The 16691-nt window shown below is 31.7% G+C and overlaps 3 protein-coding genes across 3 annotated transcripts in view; all 3 read left to right on the top strand.

The window, feature by feature from the left end:
- The window catches only part of LOC106468580 (centrosomal protein of 164 kDa-like), a 16297-nt gene extending 14403 nt beyond the window's left edge, over nucleotides 1-1894 (top strand). The window contains exon 7 of the mRNA XM_022396919.1: nucleotides 1745-1894. Coding sequence (XP_022252627.1) covers nucleotides 1745-1894 — 150 coding nt within the window. The remainder of the gene's footprint in view (nucleotides 1-1744) is intronic.
- LOC111088059 (trichoplein keratin filament-binding protein-like) lies at nucleotides 1749-11560 on the top strand. Its single transcript, XM_022396918.1, has 6 exons — nucleotides 1749-1875; nucleotides 2464-2816; nucleotides 5216-5420; nucleotides 9601-9645; nucleotides 10845-10958; nucleotides 11222-11560. The coding sequence occupies exons 2-6, from the start codon at nucleotides 2779-2781 to the stop codon at nucleotides 11558-11560; spliced, it is 741 nt and encodes a 246-aa protein (XP_022252626.1). The 5' UTR covers nucleotides 1749-1875; nucleotides 2464-2778.
- Nucleotides 11561-13296: 1736 nt separating this feature from the next.
- The window catches only part of LOC106468579, a 17087-nt gene continuing 13692 nt past the window's right edge, over nucleotides 13297-16691 (top strand). Inside the window, exons 1-3 of the mRNA XM_013929014.2 lie at nucleotides 13297-13810; nucleotides 14448-14578; nucleotides 15501-15639. Of these exons, the coding sequence (XP_013784468.2) occupies nucleotides 13311-13810; nucleotides 14448-14578; nucleotides 15501-15639 (770 nt within the window). The 5' untranslated portion in view covers nucleotides 13297-13310. The remainder of the gene's footprint in view (nucleotides 13811-14447; nucleotides 14579-15500; nucleotides 15640-16691) is intronic.

Genomic DNA, 16691 nt, shown 5'->3' with positions numbered 1-16691 from the left:
TTTCATTTTGCAGAATTAAGACACAACAGTCAGTCTTGCTATATACAGACTTTTGTTCTAGTGTATCCGATTTTGATAATCAGTGTAATGGTTAAACCAGAACCATGACAAATTAATACTTTTAGAACGTCTCAAAAGTAATATTAAAATATTTACAATTTGTAAACATTTACATACATTAGAATTTTACTATTGTTACTCAAATTGAATATCAGTTATGTTGCATTTAATAAAGTGTAGAATTAAAATAATCCTGTAAGTTATAAAACAAAAAAATTGTCACATGCCTTTTCCCCACTCGTATTAATTTGATTTATCAGATAGTTAATAATATGATAAATGTAAAAAAAAAGACATTATCACATATAGTATGATACAATTAGTACCATAGAGTTTTTTGGGTTTTATAAGTACTTCGTAATTCTGTCTTAGAATTTTAGTCTTTGAAATAACGTTTTAAGTTATTAATAATTGTTAGTTTTAATGACAAATGTTTTTATATGTACTTTAAATAAAGATATTTACAGATTTTTCATAACCCTCTTCTACATTAAAAATGCAAAAAATAGTTTTGGTAAGATTTTGTACTTCACTTGATCCTAAAACTTAATTTTTGCTCAAAGATCTGAGCTAAGCAGAGAGTTAATTGTACTTTATGTATAGTAGTATATGTTTAGTATAGTATCTAGTTGCTATGGAAACAAGTCATCTTGTTATGGGCAACATATAGCACCTATATATATATATATATATTTGATTCATGGTGAATTTGTGAGCATTCAGTGTTCAATGCTGCCACAGGTACGCTTGTGGCTGGAGAAATGTTACACAGCTGTTGATAAGACTGTTAAACAGTCATACAACATTTTAAAGAAGGGAACCATATAAACAAAAAGACATCCACAGCAGGGTGTTTAGCACAGCAATGGCTTTTAAAACCATATCCCAAACCAATGCAGAACATCATCACCAAAGTAAAGTCTATTGTTATGAAAGAGGACCCTTTGACCCAAAAAAGGACACTGATGAAGCTGAACATATTTACTAATACTGTTATCAGTGTAATAAACAATGACTTGAAGTGTATATTGACTTGCAAATGAGAAGTCCACAAGATTCCAACCACACGTTGAAATCAGTGGCATTTTTCTTGAGAAAGATGACCAAAGAAACTGAAGTTGCAGCAATCCTATTTGGACATATATATTTGTCAAGTCCCCCCAAATCAGTACCATTGACATTTTATGCTTTTTGTTCTATCAAAGTTCATGTACAATTTGAAAGGGATCTGGAAAGTTTGTCAGGATGTGTGTGTGTGTGTAAGATTGACTTCGCTATCAGTTGCAAAAGCTATTTACTGTAGAAAATGTAGAGGAAACAGTGCATCAGAGTGAGATAAATTGATGAGGAAAGTAGTAATTCCAATGCTAGTATGGGACATGGAACATTGTTTTTCTAAAGTGTCATTAACCTTAGTATTGTGTCTAAAGAAAATAATAATAATACAATTACTTCCCAGTATTGTATTGTCTTTTTTCTTTATCTGGTATGATTCAATTCAATAGAATAATTATATTTTCCTTTACTTGCAAAATGATCATATAAATATATAAATTCATCCTCTCACATAAAATGTTATATAACCTTTTTGCTTAGTTACACAAGTGTCGTGTTTTTCTTATGAGGCATTCATATGTATGTAGGAAAATAAGAAGTTATGTTAATGATAGATATTTTCCATCAGGTCCATATGGCTGGTATAAATGAAATCTTAATGTTAACTGCTCATGATGTTCAGCAGACTTCCAAGGAGAATAAAAAGCAAGAAAACCAAGATACAAATCTGAAAGAAGTCTCTGAAAAAAATAAAAAAAGGTATTCTATCCCAATTTAACAACTTAAAGTGTTTGTTACTGCAACATTAATGCAGTAATGTCACCTATTCTATCCCAATTTAACAACTTAAAGTGTTTGTTACTGCAACAGGTGTTTGTTGAAAGCAAATTATATTTCTTAAATTAATATTTAGAAAGAATCTGGAAGTATATGTTGGTCTAATTTTGATTATTATTGATCATTTCTTAGACATTACCTTTGTTTTATGATCCCCAAAATCCCATAGTTTTTAAAATCAACAACAATCTAAATTGTATATATATTTGTTTAACAAAAATAGAAATAATAATTTTTTTTCTCGGTTATGTACTTCAATATTAATGACACATAGGTGAAATGTTAATAACTAATTAATTTGACAGCTTGTATATTTAGCTAAACATTGCTGTGCTTATGACTGTCTTTTTTTTACATATGTGCTTTTTGAAATTGTCAAAGACATGTATGTCGCTGCTTAGTAGTTTATTGCAAAGGTAAAATAAGATTTAAAATTAAGAAACATTTTGATTTTTCAACTATGTGTAAAAGTATAACTATAATGCATTGAGATTATTGTTTTTTTATCAGTCCCTTGCCAGCCCCAAGAAAGCAGGCAACTACATTTAAACCTGTGTTTGAGGTAAAAGCTGTGACAACAAAAAAAATAGAAGCTGCTCCTAAAAATGGATCAACCAAAAATATGAAACCTACAGAAAATGCTGTTGTGACCACTTCTGAAAATCCACAGTTGAAAAAGGATCCAACGAATGTAAGAGCTTCTGTAGATAGCAAGCAAGAATTGAAACCCAATCTTAAGACCTCATCATCATCCCAAGATAAGCACACCAAAATTACAGATTTTGAGATTAAAATGGAACAAGAGTTGACAAAACTAAAGGAAGAATGGAAAAAAAATTAGAAGCTGAAGAACTGAGACTCCGGTAAGTTAGGTAGTAGCACTAATATTTGTCACCTAAAGTCTGAGACTTCGGTCAGTTAGGTAGTAGCACTAATATTTGTCACCTAAAGTCTGAGACTCCAGTCAGTTAGGTAGTAGCACTAATATTTGTCACCTAAAGTCTGAGACTCCGGTAAGTTAAGTAGTAGCACTAATATTTGTCACCTAAAGTCTGAGACTCCGGTCAGTTAGGTAGTAGCACTAATATTTGTCACCTAAAGTCTGAGACACCGGTCAGTTAGGTAGTAGCACTAATATTTGTCACCTAAAGTTTTCAATAACAAATGATTATTTTGAATATGCATGACTAAAGATTACTAGACAGCAGTAAAAGGTCCATCCTAATAATTTATGTCTTAGTTAATGAGAAAACATACCACTTGTCCGTGACACAGTGTTCCTTGAATTGACTATGCATTGTTTTAAGGCTCTTCTATGGTATTATTAAACACTGTCTAACAGTGAATTGGACTAAAAAGAAAGACAAACTTGTTTCCACAACCATTCACAATTAGCACTTTCTAAATATTCTCATTGTGACTTGGTTTTACGTCTTTTATATATGATCTTTATATGAGATGGAATTGCTTGAAATTTGACATCCAGTAAAATGGAAAATCCTTGATATTGATCTACTAATACCATGAATATAATGTGAATATACTACTTTTTATGAGACATTTCAAGTTTGAAGAGGTCATTATGAAGGTTCTGGAGCCAATAAACCATCATAAGTAGTTTTATGTTTTGTTGTTTTACATTGTAAATCGGTGAATACATTAATTAAACAAGATGATATTTAAACATAAAAATATTTTATATTATATGTAAAATCTAAGATCTCTGAAAAAGATAGTTTTATTTATGGAAAGTTAGGGAAACATGGTAGAAGTGTAAAGTGCAGAAACCTTCTCGTCGTACACATTAATGAAATGTTTCCATAAAATTTGTGTAGACGATACAGTTAGAACTTAGTTTGATAGTTTAATGTTGATTATTGTAATGGGTTTTACAAAAAATAACTTAGTTTAACCCTTTTTTTCTAGTAAATATAACAATACTTAGTTTGGTGTCTAAATTGTAATTCACAGTCTATGCATTTATTTGGTGTAAAAAAGTCTGTTGTATTCTTTAAAAATAAATCCTTTGTGACTTTATATTTCTAATTTTATTAAGAATTCGTGGAGTTTTCTGTTTGATTTTTCCCGTAAACTGTGCAGTATGTGCAGGGATACGGCAAAATGAAAGCCGTAACTGTGTCAAAGTTAATTAAATATAATAATAATTTTGATTTAACAGAAAACAAAGCTGGAGTTACCTTTGTTCATTAAATGTTCTGTGGCAGTAACTTGTTGAAACTAATTCTCAGTGTTTGCAAAGTTAATTAAATATAATAATAATTTTGATTTAACAGAAAACAAAGCTGGAGTTACCTTTGTTCGTTAAATGTTCTGTGGCAGTAACTTGTTGAAACAAATTCTCTGTGTTTGATGGATTTCTTTGTATTTTATGTATTCTAAATGTTTTATATGGCTGTCTGTGACCACTCTTTCAGTTTTGATGGGAAAATGTTTCTACAGTTTCTTGGCGTGTACAAACTTTTCTACTCATTTATGTGTTATAACTAACATTTTAAATTATTTTTTTATTTATTTATAGAGATGTAGTATTTGTTAGTAGCTTTGTATGCAATGTTCCAATTTTTAATTTGTTTCAAACTCCCATGTCTTTGTCTGACCAGTGTTTTTAATTATATGTTTTTAATAATTTCAAGAGATAACACCTCAACCAATACGACTGCTTGAGATAACACCTCAACCAATACGACTGCTTGAGATAATACCTCAATCAATATGAAATTGAAGGCAATTATTTTGGTTAATAAAATCAAATGTTTGAGTATGAATTATGATTATGATCAGTATCCCTTTTAGGGGTTTACATAAGAAGTACTTTTTACTCAAAGAAAGCCTTGTGTTATTGGATATTCTCAGTTTTCCTGAGTAAATTACAAACATTTATTCTTGTTCAAAGCTAAGACTGAAAATAATAATATACCTTTACAGCTTCATGAACTATTAATATATTGCCAGTTTGGATTTTCACAAGCCTCTAACTGAAATGGCCTACATATAATATAAAAATTATCCAATTTATAAAATGACAACACAAGTGTAAAACATATAGGCTATTAATCTCATCATAATCGATAAAACATTTTTTCCAAACAAATGTTTTGTTAACTTCTTCCAAATAAAATTTCAATATTTTGATCCATTACCTAAAAATCAAGTGTATAGATATACAAACAGTCTATTTAGAATAGTGCTTTAAAGAAATTGCAACAGTTTACTATACATAGTTTTACAATCATTTAACCAGACAAGAAAAAGAGAAGGAGATTGAAGACTTGAAAACACATTTACTGTTAGAAAAGAAAACCATGAAAGAGAAGCTGGAAGCAGAGCTAACTCAAATAAAACATGAAAATAACAAGACGTTGGAACAAGAACGGCAAAAGGCTGACACTGAACTGAAAGCAGAAATGGATCAGCTTTCAAAAGAATTGAAAATTAAACACCAACAGGTTTGTGTTGATATTAGGATTTACACAAGTAATTCTTTATTCCCAGATGTAATGGCATAGAAGATTTGGCATACACAGTAACCATAGTTGCCCTACTGAAAAAAACCAGATTTTGTAAACATACATAATTATTCATGTCTTGTAGCAGATAATTCCAATACGGTCTTACCACTCTCCAAACAAAACTATGTCAATCTTCTTTATGCCATCTAAACATTGCTCAAAACTTTTCATGCTCAGCGCACTGGTTTATATAACCCCCCCCCCTCCCAATTTTGTGTCACTATTGAACATGTACATAGAATATGACTGCTCTCTACCAGTAGTATTGCACTATCTATATTGGCATAGCACTCAATCCTCACTCTCTCAATTGGCACAAAATTGCTCAGACATGTGTTTTTTTCACATGTGGCTCCTGATTATGAATGTGCTTCTTTGCCATTTCAATTATTATTTTTTTCAACAGTTTCATTTTACTGTGTTTGCTTTCAATTGTTTCAACAATATATTTTTTTGCATTTTTTTCTTGTTACTGAATTATAAGAGATCTCGGTATGAATTTGCGATTCAATGTGTCGACTATGGAAATTCATGTCACAGTCAAAAATGCTACGGGTACAACTTCCCAGGAATTTAGTTTGACTTTATCTGCAGACGAGGTACAGGCCTTAGTTTGCGGGGAGCTAGATTCATATGTTCAGTTGGCAATTTCTTCTTTTCAACTTGACAATGTTTCTGAAGATGAATACAATCATGGAGAAGATTATTTTGACTCTGTTTTTCTGGCACCTGTCACACTCTACACCTATTCAGGAGTTTTCCCCTTCCATTTTGTTTTACAGCCTGTTGATCGGGTCATCGGTTTACACATATTCTGATTTTGATGCATGTTCAAGATGTGGTTGATTTCACTAGTTTTCTTTTTCCTGCTCCTGTTGCTGTGCCACCACATCATTCACTTTGCTGGAAATCTGTTCAAACCTGTGCTATTTACTGATTGTGCTGTAATGCTCACTGTAGAGATGGGGTGTTCCGCAAAACCACCAGTGACATACCCAGTGATATATATATATATGTTTCTAGATATCAGTAAGTTTCACTCAATGGTGGACCATCATTGATGGACTTCATGAGTAAAGCAGAAGGGGATTTCTGCCCATCACAGCCAACCTCTTGATTGAATATATTGGGGTTGTTTGCTTTTCAAAATAGGGACACCCATTGCACTTTCTTTGGTGTGACATTCCTCCAGACTTCCCAATGCATTTACTTCCAGTAGAGCAAGGGAGTCCTTACCACTTCCAAGTCACTGTGATGGTGGACCATGGAGGCTTCCTCCTGAGTGCTTTGTTGAATTTTAATTTACCATACATACTCATGATTTTCCACTCAGTGAGAAAAGGGCAAGGCTGGTTTCCCTCCATCCATTTCTCTTAGATGCTTTTTACTAGAATCCTCCTTATAATACTGGGTTCAGGATGACACCAACCTGTTCCTGTGGTTGTGTGCAGTAGAGGCCTCTCTTCTCATTAATTCTGCTTGTAGGAGGTTCTTTCCCTGTTCCTATGGTTGAGTTTGGGAGACTTCATCTGCCTCGTAATACCAGCAAAGGGACTTACATACACTGTTCCTACAGTTGAGGAAATGTTCCATGTCTTCCTTGTAATTCTGGGTGCAAGATGTCTCTTCCCTGCATTAAAAGTTGGGTGAATTATGATTTCTGCTTGATACACCAGTTACAGATATTGCCCTGTTCTTATAGTTGAGTTGAGGCAACACCACAACCCCATAATGACTAGTTTGGGTTATTTACTTCCTATGGTGGTTTTGATAGTTTGTCCAGTTTTGACTGGCTGCTAACTGCCTCTTCATAATTCTGGTTGCTTGACATATGACACACTGTTTGCTTACGGTTGGGGTAGTTGAATATATGTAACATGGTTCACATGCCCTAGCCACTATGTTTATGTTACATTATTTTATTATTTTCATCTGTTTGGATCCTCAACCTCCCAATGCCAAGTACAAGTTATGGAACTTCGTCTGTCAGGTATAGGTTGGATATCTACATAGTTCATTCAATTAATATTTTACTATGGATTGCACCTCTACAAACAAATAGTACTTGTGTACATGCTTTTTTACCACCTGTATCAGATTCATTTACTGCTTTAAGGGTGAAGAGCATACCTGTTCCAGATGTAGTACAGTACCTCACTTGTGTGCCCTCAATTTCATCTCAGAGTACACCCATTCATTCTGGGTGGTCACTTTCTGCTTAGTTTCAATGTTGAGTGCCTACACCGGCCCCTCCACCTTTGCAATGTGGGATTCTAGCTTTGTGAGAGTGAGGTAAGACCGTATCACAAGTTACCATATTCCAATAGGTACTTAACGTTCTCTCACAATCTTCCCACTTTCCTTCCCCACTGCTGGTGTTCTTCCTTTAGACCCTGCCAATTCTTGAAAATGAGTATTAAGTGGGAATAGCAGAGGGAGCTAGCTGTGCCAATATAGGTGGCGAACTACTATTGGTGGAGAGTAGTCACATGCTATGTAAATGTTCAATAGTGCCACAAAATTGATGGGGCAAAAAAAGACTGGTGCACAGAGCTTGAAAATTTTTCGGCAGTGCTTAGAGGGTGAAAAGAAGATCAAGATAGTTTTGTGTGAGAGGAAATACATTTTCAGCGTAAGAAAATGTTACCCTCAATATTTTAAAAATGCATAACAGTACATTAAAGTTAGCTTGATAGTTAGTTATTCTGTACAAAATCTGAAACTTTCACCAATTGTTCTAATCAGTAGCAGAATTTTCAAGAGCTCTGGTAAAACAAGATAATCCTGTAATTGCCGATGGGTTCCATATGAACCTTCTTGGATTTTTAGACATTTTCCCTAACTATTTATACACCATATTGTTTGTGGTACAACTATTTTGTTGTCCTAAGTAATGTATAAAGCACATAAAATGCCACCAGTATTGTAACTAATCCCACTAATTGCTGCTAAGGTTTTGGTTTCCTCCAATTTTATTTTAATATATATTTTGGTCAGTTCTTTTCACATTAGTGCTGTGATAGACAAAGTGGCTGTTTGTCCCACAGCCTCATATTGGAAATTGGGGACTTGTCTTGGTCTCCTAATTGGAAATTGGGGACTTGTCCTGGTTTCTTAATTGGAAATTGGGGACTTGTCTTGGTCTCCTTATTGGAAATTGGGGACTTGTCCTGGTCTCCTAATTGGAAATTGGGGAATTGTCTTGGTCTCCTTATTGGAAATTGGGGACTTGTCCTGGTTTCTTAATTGGAAATTGGGGACTTGTTCTGGTCTCCTAATTGGAAATTGGGGACTTGTTCTGGTCTCTTACCTATGATATAGAATTCCATGTTGTATAGTAATTCTTAATAGTACCTATGTATGTATGTATGTGTTTGTACTTGGTTTTTCATTCCTTTTATTATTCTTGACAAAAATTAGAATTTTATGTCGGGCTCTTGACATCCATAGAATATTAACAAAGAAACAAATGTTTGAAAAAGTTTCGGGGTAAGAACAACAGTGAAGGAGGGTTTGGGGTATTTAGTTTGAAACTTGTTTTAGTATATAAGGAATATTAAAAAAATAATTTAGGATTCAGATTTTTTTCAATTTAAACACCCTGTATAGGGATCAAAATTGGGGGGGGGGGGGCTCTCAGGACTGGATCCGTGGCCTTGAAGGAAAGTGGACATTCTGAAAAGTATCTACATTTATATTTTTATTTTGAGGTCTCCACATAAAGGTTGAAATGGGATTTAGGGCTCTAAAGTTTGTGTACACTGATGTACATGACAATTCATGTGGATATATAAGGGATTATTCAAACTAATATTGTATTGCTGCCCCCTGAGGATTTATTTGAAAACTGACGAAATCATCAAAAGGTCAGGATTATTCAAACTAATATTGCTGCCCCCTGAGGATTTATTTGAAAACTGATAGAATCATCAAAAGGTCATTCAGAACAAATGTGCAAGGCATTTTGTGTAGTTTTGTTTTTCATAAACTTTTCACGAGCTGTTCACTAGTAATTATTTTGACTGTTGAAATAATTTTACTAAACATACGTTTTTAGTTGTTATTCATATAAATACATAGAACATTTTAAAATGACAATTTATTACTGATTTTACAGGAACTTGATAGCTTGAAACATAGAAGTGAAGAACAACACAAAAAGGTTGGTATTATATAGAGTTACCCAAAAAAGTAATGGGAATTTGACACATTAGAAATGTAATTATTTTTTTCATTCAGTACAGGAATGGTGGCAATTATCATGGTGAAATAAATTTATAAACTCCTCTAATTCATTCTGTTATGTGAATAGAGTTTGTCGTCATTAAATACATTTCATCTATACGTGTTTTAAAGACTTCTTAATTTTGTAATTTAACATTTATTATTTAAACTTTTGGTATCAAGTGAAAGAACTTTTTTAGTACAGTAGTAACATGAAACCTGATTTGGTGTTAAGTGTTATGCAGATCATTTTATGTGGTTGTCAGTAAGGTGTGAGATCTATAATGGTTGTGAAATTTAAAGACGTTTGTGTGAATCTGGCATTTGAGATCATTCAGTCAGATGTTTTTTAATTTGAAACTAAAAAAAAAAATTATTTTAAATACTAAGCACTGTATTTTTAATAAAATGTTATTACATGTAATCTAGTACTATTTTTATCATGAAAGATACTTGATACTGATTACTTTAAATTATGATAACTCTTACACGTAGAATGTGTAATGTAAGTGAGAAACTTAAATATATTTATATTATGATAATAGGTTTGTTTATTCATTTTTCTATAGATTTCTAACTGAGTATTAAATTTTCTAGCAAAGTAGATATTTTGGCTGTCGTAAGAGTAATTTCGGAATAGGGCGAAGATAGTTGATGCGGGAATCATTGTAATTTATTTCAAATATTGTGCTAAAAAATATGTGATGTGTGAATTATGATTTTTCCCTGCTTAGATTTGATACCTTCAATATTACAGCTTTCAATTAGAAACACAAACTATACATAATTACAGGGAAGAATATAAAATGTGAACTTGCTGCCTTCTCGATTTGCTGAAATATTGAGAAGTGTGTTAAACCCACTAGAGAAGCCTCTCCAGTTGTATAATCATGTGTACTTGGCTAATGGACATGTGTTAACCATTAGAAACAGCACATTCTCCTCTACGTAGACAGTTAGTCTTACATTATTTGTCTGTGATTCTTGTTGGTCAACATTTGTTATAGCAATTGATATTTTACTGTTACAAGAGAGTAATGAAAATTTCTGGATAAAAAAATAGTTATTTTTTGAATGATTTAAAGTGGTTTTTGATACATGGTGTTTAAGTTCATGAGTTTTCATTGTTTTCTGTAGACTTTAACTGCTCTTGAGGGAGAACTGAAAGAAAAGTTCAAGACAACACAAAAACAGAAAGAAGAGGAATTACGTAGATCACTACAAAATCAGGAAGATATTACAAAAATAGAGGTTTCTATAGAAATTTCCATAAAAAACTTTAATAATGATGTATTCATATCCAGTTTAACTCATTCTGTATAATGAAAAGTGTGTTTTATCCATTTGTTATAAAATAACAAATGTAATGATTTACTACATTAAACTCCACTATTTAATTTAAGTATAAAGTATTTTTGGTGAAGTAGGTTTTTAATCTTCATAACTTTATATGAGTTTCTCGTCGTCCTCATACTTGCATTAACGGCATAAACATTTGATTGTATATAATCTAGATAGAAAAGCAACTAGAGCAGATCAGAATATCCCTTGAACAAAAGTATCAGAGTGATGTTGCAGAGATAGAGAAAGATCAACAAAAAAGCATAAATGAATTGAAAAAAAGAAATCAGGCAACAGCTGAAAGCATTAGAAAAAAACATGAAGAAAACATGGCTTCACTAAAAGAAAAAAATGAGAAAGAGGTTGAGGAGCAGACTTTTCAGAAATTAAAAACATTAATTACAAACTGGAAAAAATTCTCAGGTCAGTGGTTTGTTCCTAAGTCTTCCAAACTTTACATCAGATTCCTTTCTTCAGAAGCTCCATTTAGTCATATTCCCATGAAATCATAAATATCATTTAATTTAATTTAATCACACCATTTAATTTGATCTACATTGATGTAAATAGTTTATAATTTCTGCTACCCAATGGTGTTTAAACATTGCCTCTAGCTACTTCCAAACTGTTTCAGGATTGTCAGAAAATTAACAAAAAAAAGTAGGTGCATTGTGCAAAGTGAAAATTTGAACATTATCAATATTTTTTTTGCAAATTACTCTACGTGAATGTTAGAAAATGACAGCATTAATTCTGAAATATTTCTGGATGAAAACAGTTGAAAAAGAATCAGAATTATTGTTATTTTTTATCTACATTTAGAACTTTTATATACAGGTGTACACTCAACAGCCGGTAAATGATCCGTGACCCAGCGAGAGAATTAAATAAGCAAAATGTATTAACTACACTTGTTATTCACACTCATCAACTATTATATAAACACATTGTAAGACACTAACCTTTGTTGTAAAACTTTGTCTCATCTCAGCAACGTTTTCTTGGTATTTCTGTTTTAAATCTTCAACCTCTATCTCATTTTGTTTTTTCAATATGGCCACATCTTCTTCGTGTTTCTTTCTTATCTCTTCAGTTTCATTTTGATTTTGTTTTTTCAAATCAATAAATAACATTTGATATTTTCTTTTAAATTCATGTGAATTCTATCTATTTGAAAGCTATGGATATGTTCCTCTATAAAAGGCTATCAAGTAAGCTAAGTTAGGTTTAGCAAGTATGGTAGGCAAAACAAAATATTCCCATGATTCAAATTCTTATTCATTGAAAATAAAATATATTATTATATATCGTATTTATTATATATAACTTGATCTCAGTCGAGAATATTATGATCAAAAATATTATTACGTGCTAGCCCATTGTATAGGTTTGTGCCAACAACTAATGACAATGATATATTATCAATTGAACAAAAGTTTTACATAACAAAAGATATATATAAAAAAAATTTTTGAAGTATTACGAGCTGAATTTTACACACTGTACAGCATTTCTCTCATTCGTTATTCCACTTAGAGATGACCATTTCTTGATGCTGATAAAGGGCTTGTTAATACAAACTGAAACATTTTCTCTACACACACACACTAAGACAGGAAAAGGTCATAATCACAGTCCACAGACATTGTCCTGAACTCTCTTTAAGAAAACTAAATAATGTTTCTACTGGCACTTGTGTTTAAAATTGTTTAAATTATAATTAAAACTAAATAATGTTATTTCAGTGCAAGTGTCTTGCTGTTTGTTCTTGTTTAATATCTCCAGTACTGTTGTTTTTCATTCTCAGAATTTTTTTTTTTCCCCCTCAAACAAAAGTATTCGTCGTTTCAAGGAAAACCTAACTATCGGTTTAAATGAAACAATTGTTTTAGTCTGGCTTATCTTGAGGATAAATGTTTACATGGAATGTTTTTTTATGTGATCATTTTGTGATTGAGAGCGTAGATTACTCATTTTTTAATTATACATATTTAGCTTTTTTTTACACAGTTTGTTGATCTCTAAACTGGTAATAAAAAGACTTCTAATTTTCACTGAGATATGAATTTGGTTTTCTGATAATCATTTCCTAAACAATAATATGTTTCCATTTTAAGTTGTTTTTTGAATATCATGCTGTATATTCACCACCTTTGTACTATAAATGGTTAGTCTATTAGCTTAATATGTGTGTTTGATTTAACTTTTACAACACTTTAACAACAACATGATTTCATTTTTCAGCAGGAACAAACAGACATTATGTTTAAAGGAGTGTCGGATCTGACAAAAGAATTGGATGTGCTCGAAAAAGAAATTGAGGGAAAGAAGAAAATCCTGGAAACCTTGGAAAATGACAAACTATCACTTGATAAGTACAAGAAAGAAAAAGAAGCATTGTTAGGACATCTTTCGACCCTCCGTGAACAAATTCGACAAGAACAAACAGCCCTGGATAAACTATTGTATGATAAAATATCTCTACAGAATGAAATATCTGAACTCAAGAGAAAAGCACAGAAAGTAGCTTCAGAAGTGAGCCAGAAAGAAAAGCACATCGATAGTGTAGATATTGGGTTTTCTTCTGATACGGAAAACAAAGTAGAAGTTACTGCGAAAAACGGGGCTAAATCAGGACTAAAAATGGATGTGAAAACTGACGTTCTGTTATCAAATGGATTAGTAGAAGCTACCAGACCTGAAACTGCCTTTGATGTAGAAAAGTTATACAAAAGATTAGCAAAATTTGAATATAAAATAAAGTAATTGAGACATCTTTAATTTACTTTTCAATTGTGATAATCTGTAGGATATGTTACTTTAAGTAAAGTACTTTAAAACAAGCTATTTTTTTAGCTTCTTTTTAAAATTATGTAGAAATTTTTATAAATGCGTATCTTAGATGTTTCTGAAACTGATGAATTGTGATAATCTGTAGGATATGTTACTTTAAGTAAAGTACTTTAAAACAAGCTATTTTTTAGCTTCTTTTTAAAATTATGTAGAAATTTTTATAAATGCGTACCTTAGATGTTTCTGAAACTGATGAATTGTGATGATGAAATAAGAAAAAAAGTTGCAGATACATGTTTTAACAGTGCTCTTACCTTACAAGAAACATAGAGTTTTTGAGTTATGTTAAAGTTTTAGCAGTTTTTTTCCCAAGCCTTAAAAACCTGAATAAGTATATATTTACAGTTTTCAAAATCTATAGCTCATTTTCATTCATCTGCTTATAATCTTTTTTGAAAGAATTTGCTAGTGTAGTGCTAATATTCTGAATTAACATGAACTTTCAAATAATGTTTTTCCCCTTTACATGTTGTATTAGATTATATTTTGATTTTGTATGCAATAGCTTGTTTTTAATAGTCTCTTTGCTGTACTTTTATAATGTAGAAGGTTAGAAAAAAGATTGATAATGGTCAAGCCAGGATCAGAGACTAGCAGCTCGGAAGTATTTCAGCCAGATGGCACGGTACAGCATAGTAAGGGCCCAGAAAATGTTGAGCAAACATGTCATCAAAAAGGTGTGAAAAGCCTTATGTACTTGCATTTAATGTAAAGTGTAGTCGTTTAGTGTAACTCAAGCAAAATATGAGTATATAGTATGTATATGAAATGTTTTACTGGGTGCTGAATTCCAGGTTTTTTTCACAAACTTTCATATAATAAGGGGTGTAACAATTCACTAGCCTACTGCCTGGGACTGTCTTACATACTAGCTCAGTGTTAGTGGAGTTTTGTATCCATGAAGTGTGTACATGTGTATAAAATCCAACCCTATTTTTAATTATTAAAATTTACAAAGTGTTTAAATATTTATCGTCATTGAAATTTTGTGCCCTCATACAGTGTAAGATGGTGTTAGCTAAATTCTAAACAAAAGTTGAATATATATATATATATATCAAATGTTTTTGGTTGCGTGCCTGATTTTGTATTTTACTAAAATAATATAATATGCATATGAGTTTAATAAGAATGTAATTATCATATCTTTAAGTAAACACTGTAAAGTTCTTTCTTGTGACAGAGGTTGTAGTTAAACATTTATTGAAAGATTTCTGTATACACAAAAATAAAATATTCATTGCCTACTTGACATACAAGATGCAATAATGTGAATAATTTGTATTACTTAAAATAATTTTTGAAGACTTCAGTTTACACTGAGATAAAAGTCACAATTTTAATGGCTTGAAACTTTTTATTTCATTGATTCTTCACTTGTAATGAATATTTTGTCTTTATTTTTGAACATATAAATACTGTAATGTCAATAACCAAAACTTTATAATTCACATGTGGCTTTTATGGACAAAACTATATCAAAATAAGACAGCCAAGTTTTAGAAACTGGTGAGCCAAAAAAAAACACTTGTATTGTTAAGTAATTGTATTAGTTAAGCTGGTTTTCATCACTAACTTCAATGCATTGCCTTTGCTTAGTTTTAATTACTAGTCATCCAGACAAATCAACACTGAAGAAATCCAAATTTAGAAGGAAAGAAGGTCCAGAAAACCTAATCGCTCAAGATTCAGAGAGTGACTCAAGTGAAGAATTGGAAGATTTAAGACTCTATAAAGTGTAAGAACATTTCTCTTTAAAACCACCAATTAAAGTAGATTTACTGTTATACAAATTATCATCCAGTATTGAACTAATTGTGCTGTAACAACTCATGTGAAGGTATAGCAAAGTACTTACTGTTATACAAATTATCATCCAGTATTGAACTAATTGTGCTGTAACAACTCATGTGAAGGTATAGCAAAGTACTTACTGTTATACAAATTATCATCCAGTATTGAACTAATTGTGCTGTAACAACTCATGTGAAGGTATAGCAAAGTACAAAAATACAATTCTGAATAGGTTCTTCAATTCTTTTAAATTCAGTCAATGAAATTTATATTCTGTAAAGACCAAAGTTGTTAAATCAAAATAGTTTACCAAATATGCCTGGAATGGCCTAGTGATTAGGATGCTTGACTCACAACCTGCAGGTTGTGGGTTCTGATCCAATCACCAAACATGCTCACCCCTCTCAACTATGGGGATATCGTTATGTAATGGTAAATCCAACTATTTTACTAGAGTGGATTGTGTTGACAAGCTGCCTTCCCTCTAGTGTATCACTTCTAAACTAGGGATCGGCTAGCTCAGATAGAGCTCTTGAAATTTAACAGAATAAACAAACACTATTGTGAGGTTGTTTCCAGTTTTGTTTACTTCTGTTCAGTGGATGGCCTGTAAAGTTTACCCAAGCGTGGTACATTCTGGTATCTGGATCACTCATGTTCAGTTATTGTTGCATATATTGTTATTGAGTTTGGTCCTGCTTTGTTTTACAGACCTCTCAGTAGCTCTACTTTTACTACTTTTTTTTGGAAGTGGGGGGGATTTCTATAATTTTTAAGAAATTGTATGTTATCTCTTCTTCTTTAGAGACAAGATTATTGTCACATGTATTCTACAGCCTGAAAGTTTATTTTGATCTCTGGGAAACCTTAGAGAAGTGAAGAAAGATTATGCCAAAATTATTTGATTGATGACATCATCCTAAGTAGAAAAGACTGAAGATATATAATGATGTCATGTTATGAGGTTCATTTATCAGAGAGAAATATTTCATGCTT

Source organism: Limulus polyphemus, unplaced genomic scaffold, assembly GCF_000517525.1.
Source record: "Limulus polyphemus unplaced genomic scaffold, Limulus_polyphemus-2.1.2 Scaffold3062, whole genome shotgun sequence".
Lineage (NCBI taxonomy): Eukaryota > Metazoa > Arthropoda > Merostomata > Xiphosura > Limulidae > Limulus > Limulus polyphemus.
The sequence above is the reverse complement of the archived record's forward strand: the minus strand, read 5'-3'. Positions and strand labels throughout refer to the sequence as shown.